This window comes from Tachysurus vachellii, chromosome 25, assembly GCF_030014155.1.
Source record: "Tachysurus vachellii isolate PV-2020 chromosome 25, HZAU_Pvac_v1, whole genome shotgun sequence".
Lineage (NCBI taxonomy): Eukaryota > Metazoa > Chordata > Actinopteri > Siluriformes > Bagridae > Tachysurus > Tachysurus vachellii.
This window is the reverse complement of record NC_083484.1, coordinates 5662347-5675515: the sequence shown is the minus strand read 5'-3', so window position 1 is coordinate 5675515 and position 13169 is coordinate 5662347. Positions and strand designations below refer to the sequence as shown.

At 41.5% G+C, this 13169-nt stretch overlaps 1 protein-coding gene across 3 annotated transcripts in view; it reads left to right on the top strand.

The window, feature by feature from the left end:
* The window catches only part of rttn (rotatin), a 51429-nt gene continuing 38260 nt past the window's right edge, over positions 1 to 13169 (top strand). The window contains exons 1-11 of one of the 3 annotated variants that reach the window (XM_060861793.1): positions 1 to 165; positions 1293 to 1480; positions 2461 to 2644; positions 2823 to 2903; positions 7864 to 7954; positions 8069 to 8183; positions 9243 to 9390; positions 9653 to 9818; positions 10157 to 10305; positions 10470 to 10588; positions 10987 to 11157. In XM_060861793.1, coding sequence (XP_060717776.1) covers positions 135 to 165; positions 1293 to 1480; positions 2461 to 2644; positions 2823 to 2903; positions 7864 to 7954; positions 8069 to 8183; positions 9243 to 9390; positions 9653 to 9818; positions 10157 to 10305; positions 10470 to 10588; positions 10987 to 11157 — 1443 coding nt within the window. In that variant the 5' untranslated portion in view covers positions 1 to 134. Of the gene's footprint in view, positions 166 to 1292; positions 1481 to 2460; positions 2645 to 2822; positions 2904 to 7863; positions 7955 to 8068; positions 8184 to 9242; positions 9391 to 9652; positions 9819 to 10150; positions 10306 to 10469; positions 10589 to 10986; positions 11158 to 13169 lie in introns of all 3 variants that reach the window. The other 2 variants (XM_060861792.1, XM_060861791.1) reach the window with 2 other exon arrangements.

The window sequence follows — 13169 nt, the reverse complement described above, 5'->3', positions numbered from 1 at the left end:
CCGTGGTTAAAAACAATAACGCGTCCTCTCTGTTCAGAATGAAAGGGCGTTAAAACCGAAACATGAGCAGTGTTTAAGAGTTTGTAACGATTACATAACCGGTTAACGTTAACGTTATAAACGTTTATCGCACCATGGAAGTATCATCTCTCATTAAAAAGCTCGGTACGTTGACGTCTGTGTATTAGCTTGTGTTAGCTACTAAGCTAGTCGACTTTAGCTGTGTATGTTTGACAGTTTCCTTTTTATTTTCATGCTATCTAACCAAACAATTATATATGGGTTTAAAATGACCATTTAATATACATTTATTACGTTATTATATTGCTATTATCTAGTTAGTTTTGTTCAGAGCTCTGAGTTAGTGTGGTGTTGTTGCCTTGGTGATTTCCGTTACCTTTAGCTATTAGCTCTATGTTGTTCAGCATAATAATAATAATAATAATAATAATAATAATAATAATAATAATAAGAACAGCACATGTATTTTCATATAGGATAAACAATTTCGGCTATATTAGAACATTTTATTTTAATAGACACAATCTATTTCGGATTATATGTCGCTTATTGTAATGTATAAACAGTAGGGGCGTGTTATTTGAGCCGTATTATGAATATGTATGAATATGGTAATTAGAAACGCCTACATTTTCCTGTGCCAACATAAATAGTCTGTCATTTATACTTTATAAATTAGCCTCCAAGAAACAGTCCACACTGAAACATATTGGAGTATTTATGGAGTGATTTATTGATTCTGTTTTGGTTGAATTTGTTTAAGCTTCATTAATTATACTGATGGCATGTTTTCACTTTGGTGTTCTACTTTATCTTCACTTCTGTTAGACAGTTGTGTAGCTTTTGTGTTACTCTGTAAAATAATGATGCGGTATTGCTTTAGTCCCTTAGTCGTGTTGATGTACACTTTGCTTCAGCAGTCAGCTTCCAGCTTCCATCGTGCTCGTCGTCTCGTATATGTGACGGAGCCGAGTCGAGTCTCTGCTGTAAATCAGCACAACTCTGCTTTCTCCACTGCTTCTTTGTTTGAGGTCTCATTAATGTGATGCTGAACGTTGCTGGAAAATGGTGAAAGATCATCTTATAAGAGCTGCAGAATCGTTAAGCACATGCATTTCAATCTAAACATACTCAAACATTTAATAATAGGCAGTCTTGCAGTCCATGTATGAGTGTGAAATGCCCGAGTAATGTCATGGTAGGTGGTTTTCCTCCAGGGCATGCGCAATGAATGTTTGTTGCTGTTGTTATTATTGTTTTTCTTTTTCCAGCTCACTCGTTAGTGGAGATCCGAGTTCGCTCCATGAGGAACATTGTCTCTAAGCTTCAGCTCAGTCTCATCTCCCCAGCTGACATTGTTCAGGAGCGACAGCTCTTCATCAACCTGCTGCACTGGTTTAACTTCCCTGAAGTCCCGCTGCAAGAGGAAGTGTTGCAGCTCATTAACACACTTGCTACGGTACTTTAGCCCAAATTAACACACAAACTACACTGCGAACTGCTCCTAAAATCTGCCAGTGTTTATTCGGGCATGCACTCAGATTTTTAGGCTCCTGTGTATTTTAATAAAGCAAATGATCGTGACTTCCCGAAGGTTAGAGCAGATCTAGCAGAATCAGTGAAAGTGGGCGGAGCAAAGCTTACATTTGACTTTGCCTTATCATTCACACAGATGATGTCACTTAATGTTATGCTTAATGTTACTAACACTTTTCCACCTCAACTGACATCAGCAGCTCTATTTTATTATCCCATATTTTGTCAGTTGCTGAGTCTGAAAAAACAAAACGCACTATATTTGCAGTAATCAACTTATTGTGCAAGATCATCAATTATTACATATTCATAAATTGGAATTGCGCTTTGTCCGTCTCCAAAGTGCTACATGGCTCCACCCCTTTCTCCTCCTGTACCAGTGAGAGACGCATCTGAACCGAACGAATGACATGACCCATACTTTCATTACCTTTCTGTATCACTCCTTCAGTTTGTACTGAATCACATGTCCTAGTTTGTACTGAATCAGTATCACTCTAGTTCAGAGAGTTTGTTCAGTAAAAGGTGAGTTCGTTTGCTTGAAAGATTTGTTCAAAAACACTGATTTATTGATAATACTACAACCTGACCATTGTGGAAGGTTGGTAAGCTGTCAACTAAGCATGCTCATTAGAATATTAGGGCACGCCCAGAAAGAAACTGTACAGACTTTCATTCAAGCTGTTACTGTGTGTAATGTAAAATACAGGTTTAATATCAGGCACAAGGAGCAAATCGCATGCTGCTTGGACATGACAAGTCCCCATATGCAATGGACATTCTACACATCAAGAGTCATGTATTTAAAGTCGATTCTGGTCAGATTTGTGTAATAAATAAATCTTGACAGATAAAAACAATGTCCAGTCTTTTGATTCCCTTTTTTTCTCTCGTACATTAAAGCATCCAACTGGTGCCTTTATGTTAAGAGATGTAGGAGGCGTGGACTTTCTAACACAGCTCTCGTCCAACGTTGACCCGCAACTTCGAAATCTCACCGAGACGATCCTCGACCAGCTCTTCCATCTTCATATTTACCCAACGAGCACTTCCCCAGACCAGCAACCGAGCTGCTCTTTTCAACCAGGTAAGCTTTTAATGCACGAAGGCGGCATGTGACATCCCGTTGATTTGCAGCACGGCATAAAAGAACGTCCTCCAAGAGCACCACCCTAACAAAGAGTACCAGCGGCATCTCTCGTTCACCACGCCAGTATAAAATTGATTTATGGCTCCTCACTGAAGCTGTTTTTTAATATTCTCAGCGGAGGAGATGTCAGTTAGAGGATATTTCCAGCAAAATGTGCCGAGCCAAACAGATGCCGCATCACCGCCCAGTGTATCAGGTACGGACCTCTAAATCACCTCATACCACCTCCTATAGATGTTTGCTTAGAATATAAAACTAAATTGCTTAATTTACTACAACAATAAGTGCAGCTCATATATCATGAGTGCAACCTGAATCGTGACTTTAAAAAAAAAAAAAAAAAAGATTATTTATTTATTTGTTATTTATTTTGATGGATTAAATTTCTGTGGTGTAAAAGGGATAAATTTCCTATTAAAAGAATTTGTTATTAATTAGCCTCCTCTAACAGAACTTCCCCAATTGTCTTATTGCATTTAATCCGGTTCCACTTTCTAATGTATAATGTCGGACTAGCTTGTAGCTCTATAATTATATATAGTCATTTCTTCCAAGTTTTTTTCTGAACGCCACCCATCAGAGACCTTGATGTGTCTAAGAGATCTGGTGGTTATAATGACTATGTAACATACCAGTAGAATTGAAACCCTCGTTATGTTTTCTTATTCCTGGGAGTGCAGCACAAATCGTCCAGAAAAAACCCCAACCTTTTTTAATCGGAGAAAGTGGCCTTTCTTGTGTGACAAAGTAAGCCCTGGAGGAGCTGTAGCTCGTGAGAGGTGGCTTCACGAGTGTGTCAGTGACAGGTGGCGATTTTCACTTATGGATTTCAGTGAGGTTTGTTCAAAGCATGCGCGACGTTCAGGGTTCAGCGCAAGACAGGTAGGCCTCGGGCGCACTACCTCGGGCGAGTCTGCAGGGAATTCGGGAGAGAATAGAGAGAGAGAGTTATAAAGCAAACAGAGTGTCCCTGTCCTACATAATGTGCAGGGTTTTTATTCTAACTTTTCTTGTTTTCTAGTCGGAGAGACATATCGATAATACCGTCAGTCCTTCGCAGTCCACATTCTTCCTTGCGGCCTGGCATCACAGTGGCCTGGCATCACACTATAGCACTAAGTTTCCATTCACTTAATAAGAATAATGGAAACGTTGCTGAATTTTGCTTCCTGGACTCAAACGTAGAACAAACAGAATATTCACACCACTGATTTGATTGTTTGACAATTGGCCAGTTTCTAATCATTCTTCACTCCCAAATACAACAGCACCAGCATTTGTGCCATATCATGTTTTCCCATTAAATCTAAAGATTACATTTCTAAAATTCGCCAAATAAGGTCCTCTGCTCAAATATCCCGGCTTTAATCAGATATTTAAAAACACACGCCAGCTGTGAAAACGAACGGGAAAGATTGGTTTGCAAAAGGAGAGTCAGGAAAGTGGGGCTGAGACCGAGGCACTTGCAGGTCAGAGTTTTTAATGAGAGCAACGCAAACAAATCCAAATCGTAAGACAAGGTCAAGGATAAAGTCAGGCTTAGGTCAGGAGATCAATAAATAAAGTACACAGGGATGAGAATCAGGAAACAGGCAGATAGTTGAAACTCTGGGTAAAGTAGATGTGCAGGGCAAACTCAGGGTTTACTTTGCAGCCAGACTGGGAACGATAGTCTTATTTTAAAGTATGTGTGAGATTGGGAACTTAGCATGTAGCCTGTCCAAATGAGCAGTATTCATAAAACAGTAGGTGAGAAAGACCTGGATGACCTACTGCTTCTGCTGAGATTCTGCAGTATGGAACCAACACACTGCGCTATCCCACAATGCAACGGCATTGACACGCAAGAGCTGTCAGATTCAACAATAGCAGAAGGCAGCGGTATAAGTATCAAACGCTTTTCCTTGCTGTTAACATGCATATTTAATAACGTATTCAAGTTCAAGTTCAAGTTCAACTTTATTTGTATAGCACATTTACAAACAGCCACATGGCTGACCAAAGTGCTTCACAGTGCGTTTGACATACACATACACTTAAGAATACACACATGCACAAAGTAGTTCAAGAAACTAAAATAAAAATATATGTATATATGTAAATATATATATAAATCAATAAATAATAAATAAAATAACCAGTGTAAAAGAAGGTGAGATAAATAAAACCATAAACCAGATATAAACAGACATAAACCCCTGGGCAAATCATGAAAAGGCTAGAGAAAATAAGTGAGTCTTTAGCATGGACTTAAAACTAGATATGGTGGGTGCCGTCCTAATCTCTAGTGGCAGGGAGTTCCATAGTCTAGGACCGGCCACAGAAAAAGCACGCTCTCCTCTACGCTTGAGCCGTACACGAGGAACCACCAACATGGCCTGTTCAGATGAGCGAAGACTTCTAATAGGAGAGTAGGGTTGAAGAAGTTCAGATAAATAGAGAGGAGCAGTATTATGGAGAGACTTATAGACAAAGAGTAAAATCTTAAAATCTATTCTCTGCGAAATCGGCAGCCAGTGTAAAGATTTAAGAATGGGAGTGATGTGTTCATGTTTGCGACAGCTAGAGAGAAATCTGGCAGCAGCATTTTGAACGAGCTGGAGACGCGTAATCTGAGTTTTAGATATACCGCATTATAAAGAGTTACAGTAATCTAAGCGAGAGGTTATAAACGCATGAACAGCCATTTCTAAAGTCTTTGGGGTAAGAAAATGTTTAATTTTGGAGAGAATCTATTAAGAACTTCATATTGTATCGGGCATCCTAATTTTTTCACACGACTGTATACTGATCAGGACGTACTGAATCCATGGTAAAGTAGCAGGTACAGAATCGAGTTTCAGATCTTCTAAGGGGTGTCGTTCAGGGCGGCCATGTTTTGAGCTTGCCTTATGTTCTGGGAATTGGTGCTTGCGAATCACATGGACCTGACATTCACTTCGTTTTTATACAAGAAAAAGATAGTCAAAAGTAAGGAAAGGATCAAACGCCTTTAACACACATTTAAGATTAAAAAAAAAAAAAAAACAGGCCTGGTTACTGCCTGTGTGCAGGTTCTTGATGTGTCTATGTGGGTTTCCTCTCAGTTTCTCAGGTTTCCTCCTATTGTATTCCTCCCTCATGCCCAGCGTTCCCGGGAGATTCCGATCCAACACGACCCTGACCAGGAAAAAGTGCTTGCTGCATACGAATGAACGAACGACCTAGAAACAGATCGTTAATTTTGATCAGTACACTTTGCGATGATGCCTTTGTTCCATGTTTTATTTGCTCTTTTAGGCTGCAGTGCAGTTATTTATTTTTTATTTTGGGCACTCCTGTACTCTTCTGAACTGGTTCATAGTGTTAATCCTGGAATCTAGTAAAGCAATCCCCTCTGTTCATATCCTCGCTTTTAGCCTTCCACGTTCTCTCCAGTTCGTCTTTCAGCTGACGGTATTTCTTCGGCTTCTCCCTTTGGATGTCACAGTTACTTGGGATTGCCAGATCTATCACCACTGCTGTTTTCTGCACCTTATCTATTATTTACTCCTGTGTGCAGTTCAGAAGTGTTTGTACCGTGGCATTTGCCGCGGAACATCTTCAGTTTCAGGCTGAGACAGGAGGCTTCTTTTGATGATGTTTACATGCTGGGTGACTTTCACCATAAACGTGGATGAACCCCCTAGGTGTTTTTTTTGTTTGTTTGTTTTTTTAGTTCTCACATATTTAGCTTCATACTTTTAGGCTTGCTGTTGCAGTGGCAGCATCGCATTAGCTCCATGTTTGTTTGTGGTTCAGGCAGGTAGACAGGTTCTGCTATGAGCCTTTGTAATATATTCAGAACGATTTAACGCACTAATCAGTAATCAGACAATTAAGCTACTGTATCTTTATCTATGCTCAACATAATCACAATTAAGCAATCGAGGAAGCTGAATTGTGATCATTATTAATGGGATTAAACACAGTAGGTTCAAGATTTTATTTATCTATACGGTTATGTGACAAGAACATAAGACCACCGAAGACAAAGACAGAATGACACAGGAGCTCTGACCTACAAGCGGCCATCAAACTATAAATTCTCCCCTTCAGTGAGGAAAAGAGCTGACACAACGAACACTGACAGGATCACTGTGCCTTTATATGCACTTTCCCAATGTCTTAATAATTACAGTATGTACGTTAATGTCATACCCTGTGCAGTATCATACAAATAATTTCTACAAATTTAGAATATTTCATTCATTCATTCATTCATTCATTCATTCATTCATTCATTCTACCGCTTATCCGAACTACCTCGGGTCACGGGAGCCTGTGCCTATCTCAGGCATCATTGGGCATCAAGGCAGGATACACCTTGGACGGAGTGCCAACCCATCGCAGGGCACACACACACACACACTCATTCACTCATGCAATTACACACTAGGGACAATTTTCCAGAGATGCCAATCAACCTACCATGCATGTCTTTTCACCGGGGGCGGAAACCGGAGTACCCGGAGGAAACCCCTGAGGCACGGGGAGAACATGCAAACTCCACACACACAAGGTGGAGGCGGGAATCGAACCCCGACCCTGGAGGTGTGAGGCGAACGTGCTAACCACTAAGCCACCGTGTATGAATATGTGCAATACATTACAATACGTTAGTGAAAGCGATGTGCAGCTAAACGTACAGCTTGTGTTATATGTAGGAACAGTAAACGTGTAGAATGTCAAGTTATATACAAGACTTGATGGAATACTAATGGATCTGGAAGATTGACATGTCAGTTCTGAGGAGTCCAAAAGCCTGAGGGAAGAAGCTTCTCCTCAGCCTGAACCATTATAGTGTATTAAACAACATTTTTGGAAGGAGTCTCCAGTGTGACTTGTGGTTTCTTCTTATCATGACTGTTTTTTCTTATCAACTTTATTAAGTAGAAAAAAGAGATGATGGTGTTTTATAGCTGTTATACTGCGGGTGGTAATACATAGGCTTCTAACAGCAACAACCGATTCACTGAAGTCACTGATCGTAATTTTCCTGTAATGACATGCGTCATTTTGTTTTGTTTCTTACTTGAAATGTATCCAGGCACAAATTCTGTAAAACTATTCAGTGTTTTTAACGTCTACTTTTTTAAAAAAAAAATCAATTTCTCTGTCCTTCCTGTACTCCGCAGTGAACACCTCTGTAAGATGCTTAACGTTTTCACTGTTTCCTTGGTTGTCTTTGACTGCAACTGACAGACACATTTTATCATCGAACGATAGGTGCGTGCGCTCTCGGCTCATCACTACTCTTCACACTTATTAGAATATTAGCTGACAGATATTAGATAGATATTAGTCTAGAACTGTCTGACCTCTTCCATGTTTAACGTGCAGTTCTTTGAGAAGCGATAATCCGGACTTGGTGCGGACCACCTGCGAGCTTCTGCGAGACGTCATCATGCAGGACTTTCCAGCAGAAATATTCCTGCAGCGGCCAAGTATAGTGCAGGTAGGTTGGTATCACTGCATAGCATTTTCCTAAAATTCAAATACATACTGTAACGGTACCTGACTGACAGGCACAGTTGCCACCCCTCCACTCTGACTGGCAGGCACAGTTGCCACCCCTCCACTCTGACTGACAGGTACAGTTGCCACCCCTCCACTCTGACTGACAGGCACAGTTGCCACCCCTCCACTCTGACTGACAGGTACAGTTGCCACCCCTCCACTCTGACTGACAGGCACAGTTGCCACCCCTCCACTCTGACTGGCAGGCACAGTTGCCACCCCTCCACTCTGACTGGCAGGCACAGTTGCCACCCCTCCACTCTGACTGGCAGGCACAGTTGCCACCCCTCCACTCTGACTGGCAGGCACAGTTGCCACCCCTCCACTCTGACTGGCAGGCACAGTTGCCACCCCTCCACTCTGACTGGCAGGCACAGTTGCCACCCCTCCACTCTGACTGGCAGGCACAGTTGCCACCCCTCCACTCTGACTGGCAGGCACAGTTGCCACCCCTCCACTCTGACTGGCAGGCACAGTTGCCACCCCTCCACTCTGACTGGCAGGCACAGTTGCCACCCCTCCACTCTGACTGGCAGGCACAGTTGCCACCCCTCCACTCTGACTGGCAGGCACAGTTGCCACCCTTCCACTCTGACTGGCAGGCACAGTTGCCACCCCTCCACTGTGACTGGCAGGCACAGTTGCCACCCCTCCACTGTGACTGGCAGGCACAGTTGCCACCCTTCCACTCTGACTGGCAGGCACAGTTGCCACCCCTCCACTCTGACTGGCAGGCACAGTTGCCTCCACTCCACTCAGTTTGTGATGCACAGAAGTTGCACTTTTTGGAAAGGAATCCAATATATTGGTTTTCTGCATACAGCTTGGTATTTTTAAATAGGATGACCATAAATGCCATAGAAATCTGCAGTACATTATGAGCGCTACATGTTATTCACTGAAAGGAGCTGCTGGAATATTGATCTACTTGGTTTATTTACCACTAGACAGATGTACATATATATACATATATATTTTTTCATTTTCTTCTCCCTAGAATCTGGTGAAGCTTCTCAGTGTGAGCCCAGAGAATGATTCCAGCTCATTGGCTCTCCACGCTCTGGCCTGCCTTCAGCAGCTCTGTGGAAACCTGAAAAGTCGACTGCGCTTCCACAGAGATCCCAGCTTCTGCTCAGCCAAGCATGGTACAGCACACCCGACTTAACACACATTTCTCCACAACTCTGCAACACTTTTCTCACTTATTAGTACATTTCTTATAACCTGACTGCTATGAAGCTTATTCTCACCAATACTTATGTTAGGGATCCATGTCAGTGAAAATCGCATAGGTTTACTTAAAGTGTGATGTGTTGATTTCTTAAACTTCTCAATCCTAGGACACGTCTGTTTGACCAGATTAAGGAAAACAGAATGGGACCGAATTCATCTCTTTGTTCTTTACAGATCCACTTTCTCAGAACTCCTCAGTTTCATATCCTCAGGAGGTCAGAGGAACCCAGAGGTCAGGGGTTTTGAGTCCAGAAGATTTGTCCCCCCGCCCTTCTGTTCTAGGACGTCCCGGTACGCGGGTCCGTGGGGACGGACAGGACGGAGACGCCGCCTCCACCAGGTATCTAAGAAATGCGATTGTTTCTCTAGGTTGAAGCTACAACAGTTTGTAGCGAAGTCTTTTCTTGAATACGACGGAGCTAAGCAGCCCTTGGGTATTAAGATCCATTATGATTATTATGGGTCTAGAAATGTTACTGCAGTGTGTTTTATTTAACTGGAGGAAAAATTGTAAGACAAAAATCCAAAGACTTTGTATAAAGCTAAGTGAAATAATTAATTACAGCTTTGGCTTTGTTTTGTTTACAAAAAAAAATAAAAAATCTGGCTGCGATCTTTAACACCTTGCCTGTAGAGGCTGATTACAGATTCTCTTTGACTCCGTGTGTACAGCAGCAGCAGCAGCAGCAGCTCTCAGAGAGAATTTCCCCTCGGGCCAAACCTGGAGCCAGAGGGCGAGGATCCGCCGGAGCTCCGAGTGCAGCAGTGGAACATGGGCAGATTTTGCATGGAAACCCTACAGCACACACTTCCTCTCCTCAGGACAGGTGAGAGTCTTCTCTCACTTCACTCTGAGAGCCTCCAGATGTTTCTTGTTCCTTTTTAAGCTCCTCAGGAAAAGTGAGAGTCCTTAAATTTCAGCTCCAAATAGGTTTCGTCTCCTCTTTGACTACTCATTCTGCTCTCTTGTGTGTCCTTGTGGATGTCTCAGAGAAGATGAAGGTTTTCCAGAAGGCATTAGAGCTTCTGTCGGACATCCTCAGCATGCTAAGGGTCATCGTGTCTCCACACGAGCTGTGGGAAGAATGCAGCCTCACTGCCAACGAACTGGCAAGTGTTTCAAATTTGTTCATATTTCAAGAGCGAGTTCCTGTCGAGATAATGTCAAGATGTCTCTTTATTCAATATTTATTTAACTATTTTAAATAAGTAATATTAAGCTTTCTGTGTTTAGAACTAATTTTCTGTTATATATTGCATCCTTTGGTTCGCAGTACACTCAAAATAGTGCTGAATAGATTTTTCTGCAAGGCTTGAACCGCTCCTTCGTTTATTTTTTATGCGCTATTGCAAAACAGTTCTCGCGGACACTTAAACTTACTTTGAAATGTGTTGCTGCCCCCTGCTGGTTTCCTTTTGCCATGGAATAAAGCCGAACCTCAACCAATTAAAGGCGCTTAGCAACTAACTTCTGTTCTCTCTCCGTTCAACCCCCAACCCCCCTACAGAGAGAGAAGCTGCGGGTGTGTATGGAAAAATTGGGAGAAATCATGTGCCATCACAGTCACATGGCATCATCAGAGCAACCCGACTCAACTCTGATTCACCACCGCATGTCCTACACAGGGACTTCTGTCTTCACCATTCGCCTTCTGCAAACGCTCCTACCTGTAGAGAAGGTGAGAAGGCATATAATTAATAAAGCCTGTATATAATTAATGCATGTCAGAGTTCTGTACAGGTAACGTTCACTGGTTAATCTGCACGGCAGTCATTTTCTTTGTTTCGATATCATCTTGATTTCCGTATTCGAAAACGTCTTGACGCAAAGCAGAGTCACATTTAATATTCTAAAGCTGCTTAATTCCAAATAGCAGCACATCCTACAGTGGATTACCTTTTTTTTTTTTAGATTTATAAGATACATTCACGAATGACAAATCATACTTCCATGTGTTTCCTTTTATAGCTGTATTTAATGTCTTTCACACGCACAGTCCCCCATCCTGAGCCTGGAGACTTCTTCCATGCATAAATAAACATCAGTTTTATGATTAATGACTATATATTTTTCTCTACAACATATTAGAATAAGTGCTTTAATATTAACATATGATTCGAATTTAAACCAGCACAACTGTCTGGGCAACACCTCAGGGCTGGTCAGTTAGAAGATCATAACAGTTCTGTGATTTAAAGGCTTTTACCGATGTGATCGACAGCTCACTTCATGTTAACTTGTCCACATAGCTCACTTCATGTTAACTTGTCCGCATGTTAACTTGTCCACATGTTAACTTGTCCACATAGCTCACTTCATGTTAACTTGTCCACATGTTAACTTGTCCACATGTTAACTTGTCCACATAGCTCACTTCATGTTAACTTGTCCACATAGCTCACTTCATGTTAACTTGTCCACATGTTAACTTGTCCACATAGCTCACTTCATGTTAACTTGTCCACATGTTAACTTGTCCACATAGCTCACTTCATGTTGACTTGTCCACATAGCTCACTTCATGTTGACTTGTCCACATAGCTCACTTCATGTTGACTTGTCCACATAGCTCACTTCATGTTGACTTGTCCACATAGCTCACTTCATGTTGACTTGTCCACATAGCTCACTTCATGTTAACTTGTCCACATGTTAACTTGTCCACAACTTTCATGTCAAGGAGGACAGAATCAATTTGGAAAAGAAAACATTCTGCTTGAGATCATCTGTAGCTCCAAAAACCGAAGATGTGCAGTTAAAGTGGCTTTAATGACATGGATGTATTGCTGACTCGATGTTTAAGGAAATCTAACAAATTAGCTGTCACTGGTGTAGCTTGTTTTTCTTGTGTGTGTATGTGTGTGTGATGGTAAAACAACACTTCATGCTCAATGCAAAATGCTGCAAAAATCATTTATAAGTATTTCACACTTTCTTGGAATTCGGTTACATCATGGCTGGTGTTAACAGCCTTGTAGGTTCTTTCCAGTAAAAGCACTTTGTATTACTTAGCAGTTGTCTTTTCACTTCTTCTAGTGTGATATCGTAACTTGGCAAACGTTGTTTTCAGTACAAAGGTCAATGCTGTTATGAAATAAATATAGATATTTAGATATTTTAGATGCCGCCGGGTCGTTGTAAACTCCGGGTAAACAGAATCCTGGGATATCTTGTTTCATCTGTCATACATTCTTCCGTTAGTCCTGACTATTCATAATCTGACGTTTCAAACTCTACATTCCTGAACCCTGGTTAAACTTTCTTATTTGCAGTGTGAGCAGCCATGATTGGATAAATACAGCGATTTAAATAACAGCTTGTCTCAAGCTTTCACCAAGTAAATCCTCTTTGGCTGTTTTAAGCCTCCTAAGATAGACAAAAAAAAGACCAAATAAAAGACAAAGACTGTCTACACAAAACTGTACAAAGCACATGATCTGAGGCACATGCTGTTCAAATTCTGACCGGATTTCTGCTGCTGAGCATTTAGTTGTAACGTTCTAACCCTGGACACATTTTTAAGCCGTATAAACCCTAGAGTTCCTAATCCCAGGTAAAAAAAAAAAACAGTTCTAATGCCGCTACTGAATTTCTAAATGCGAACGGTTCCTCTGCTGGGTGTTAAAAGTTACGTGTAGAATGACGATATCCCCGGTTTAAGCGCAGATTAGAAAAAGAAACAAAAACATC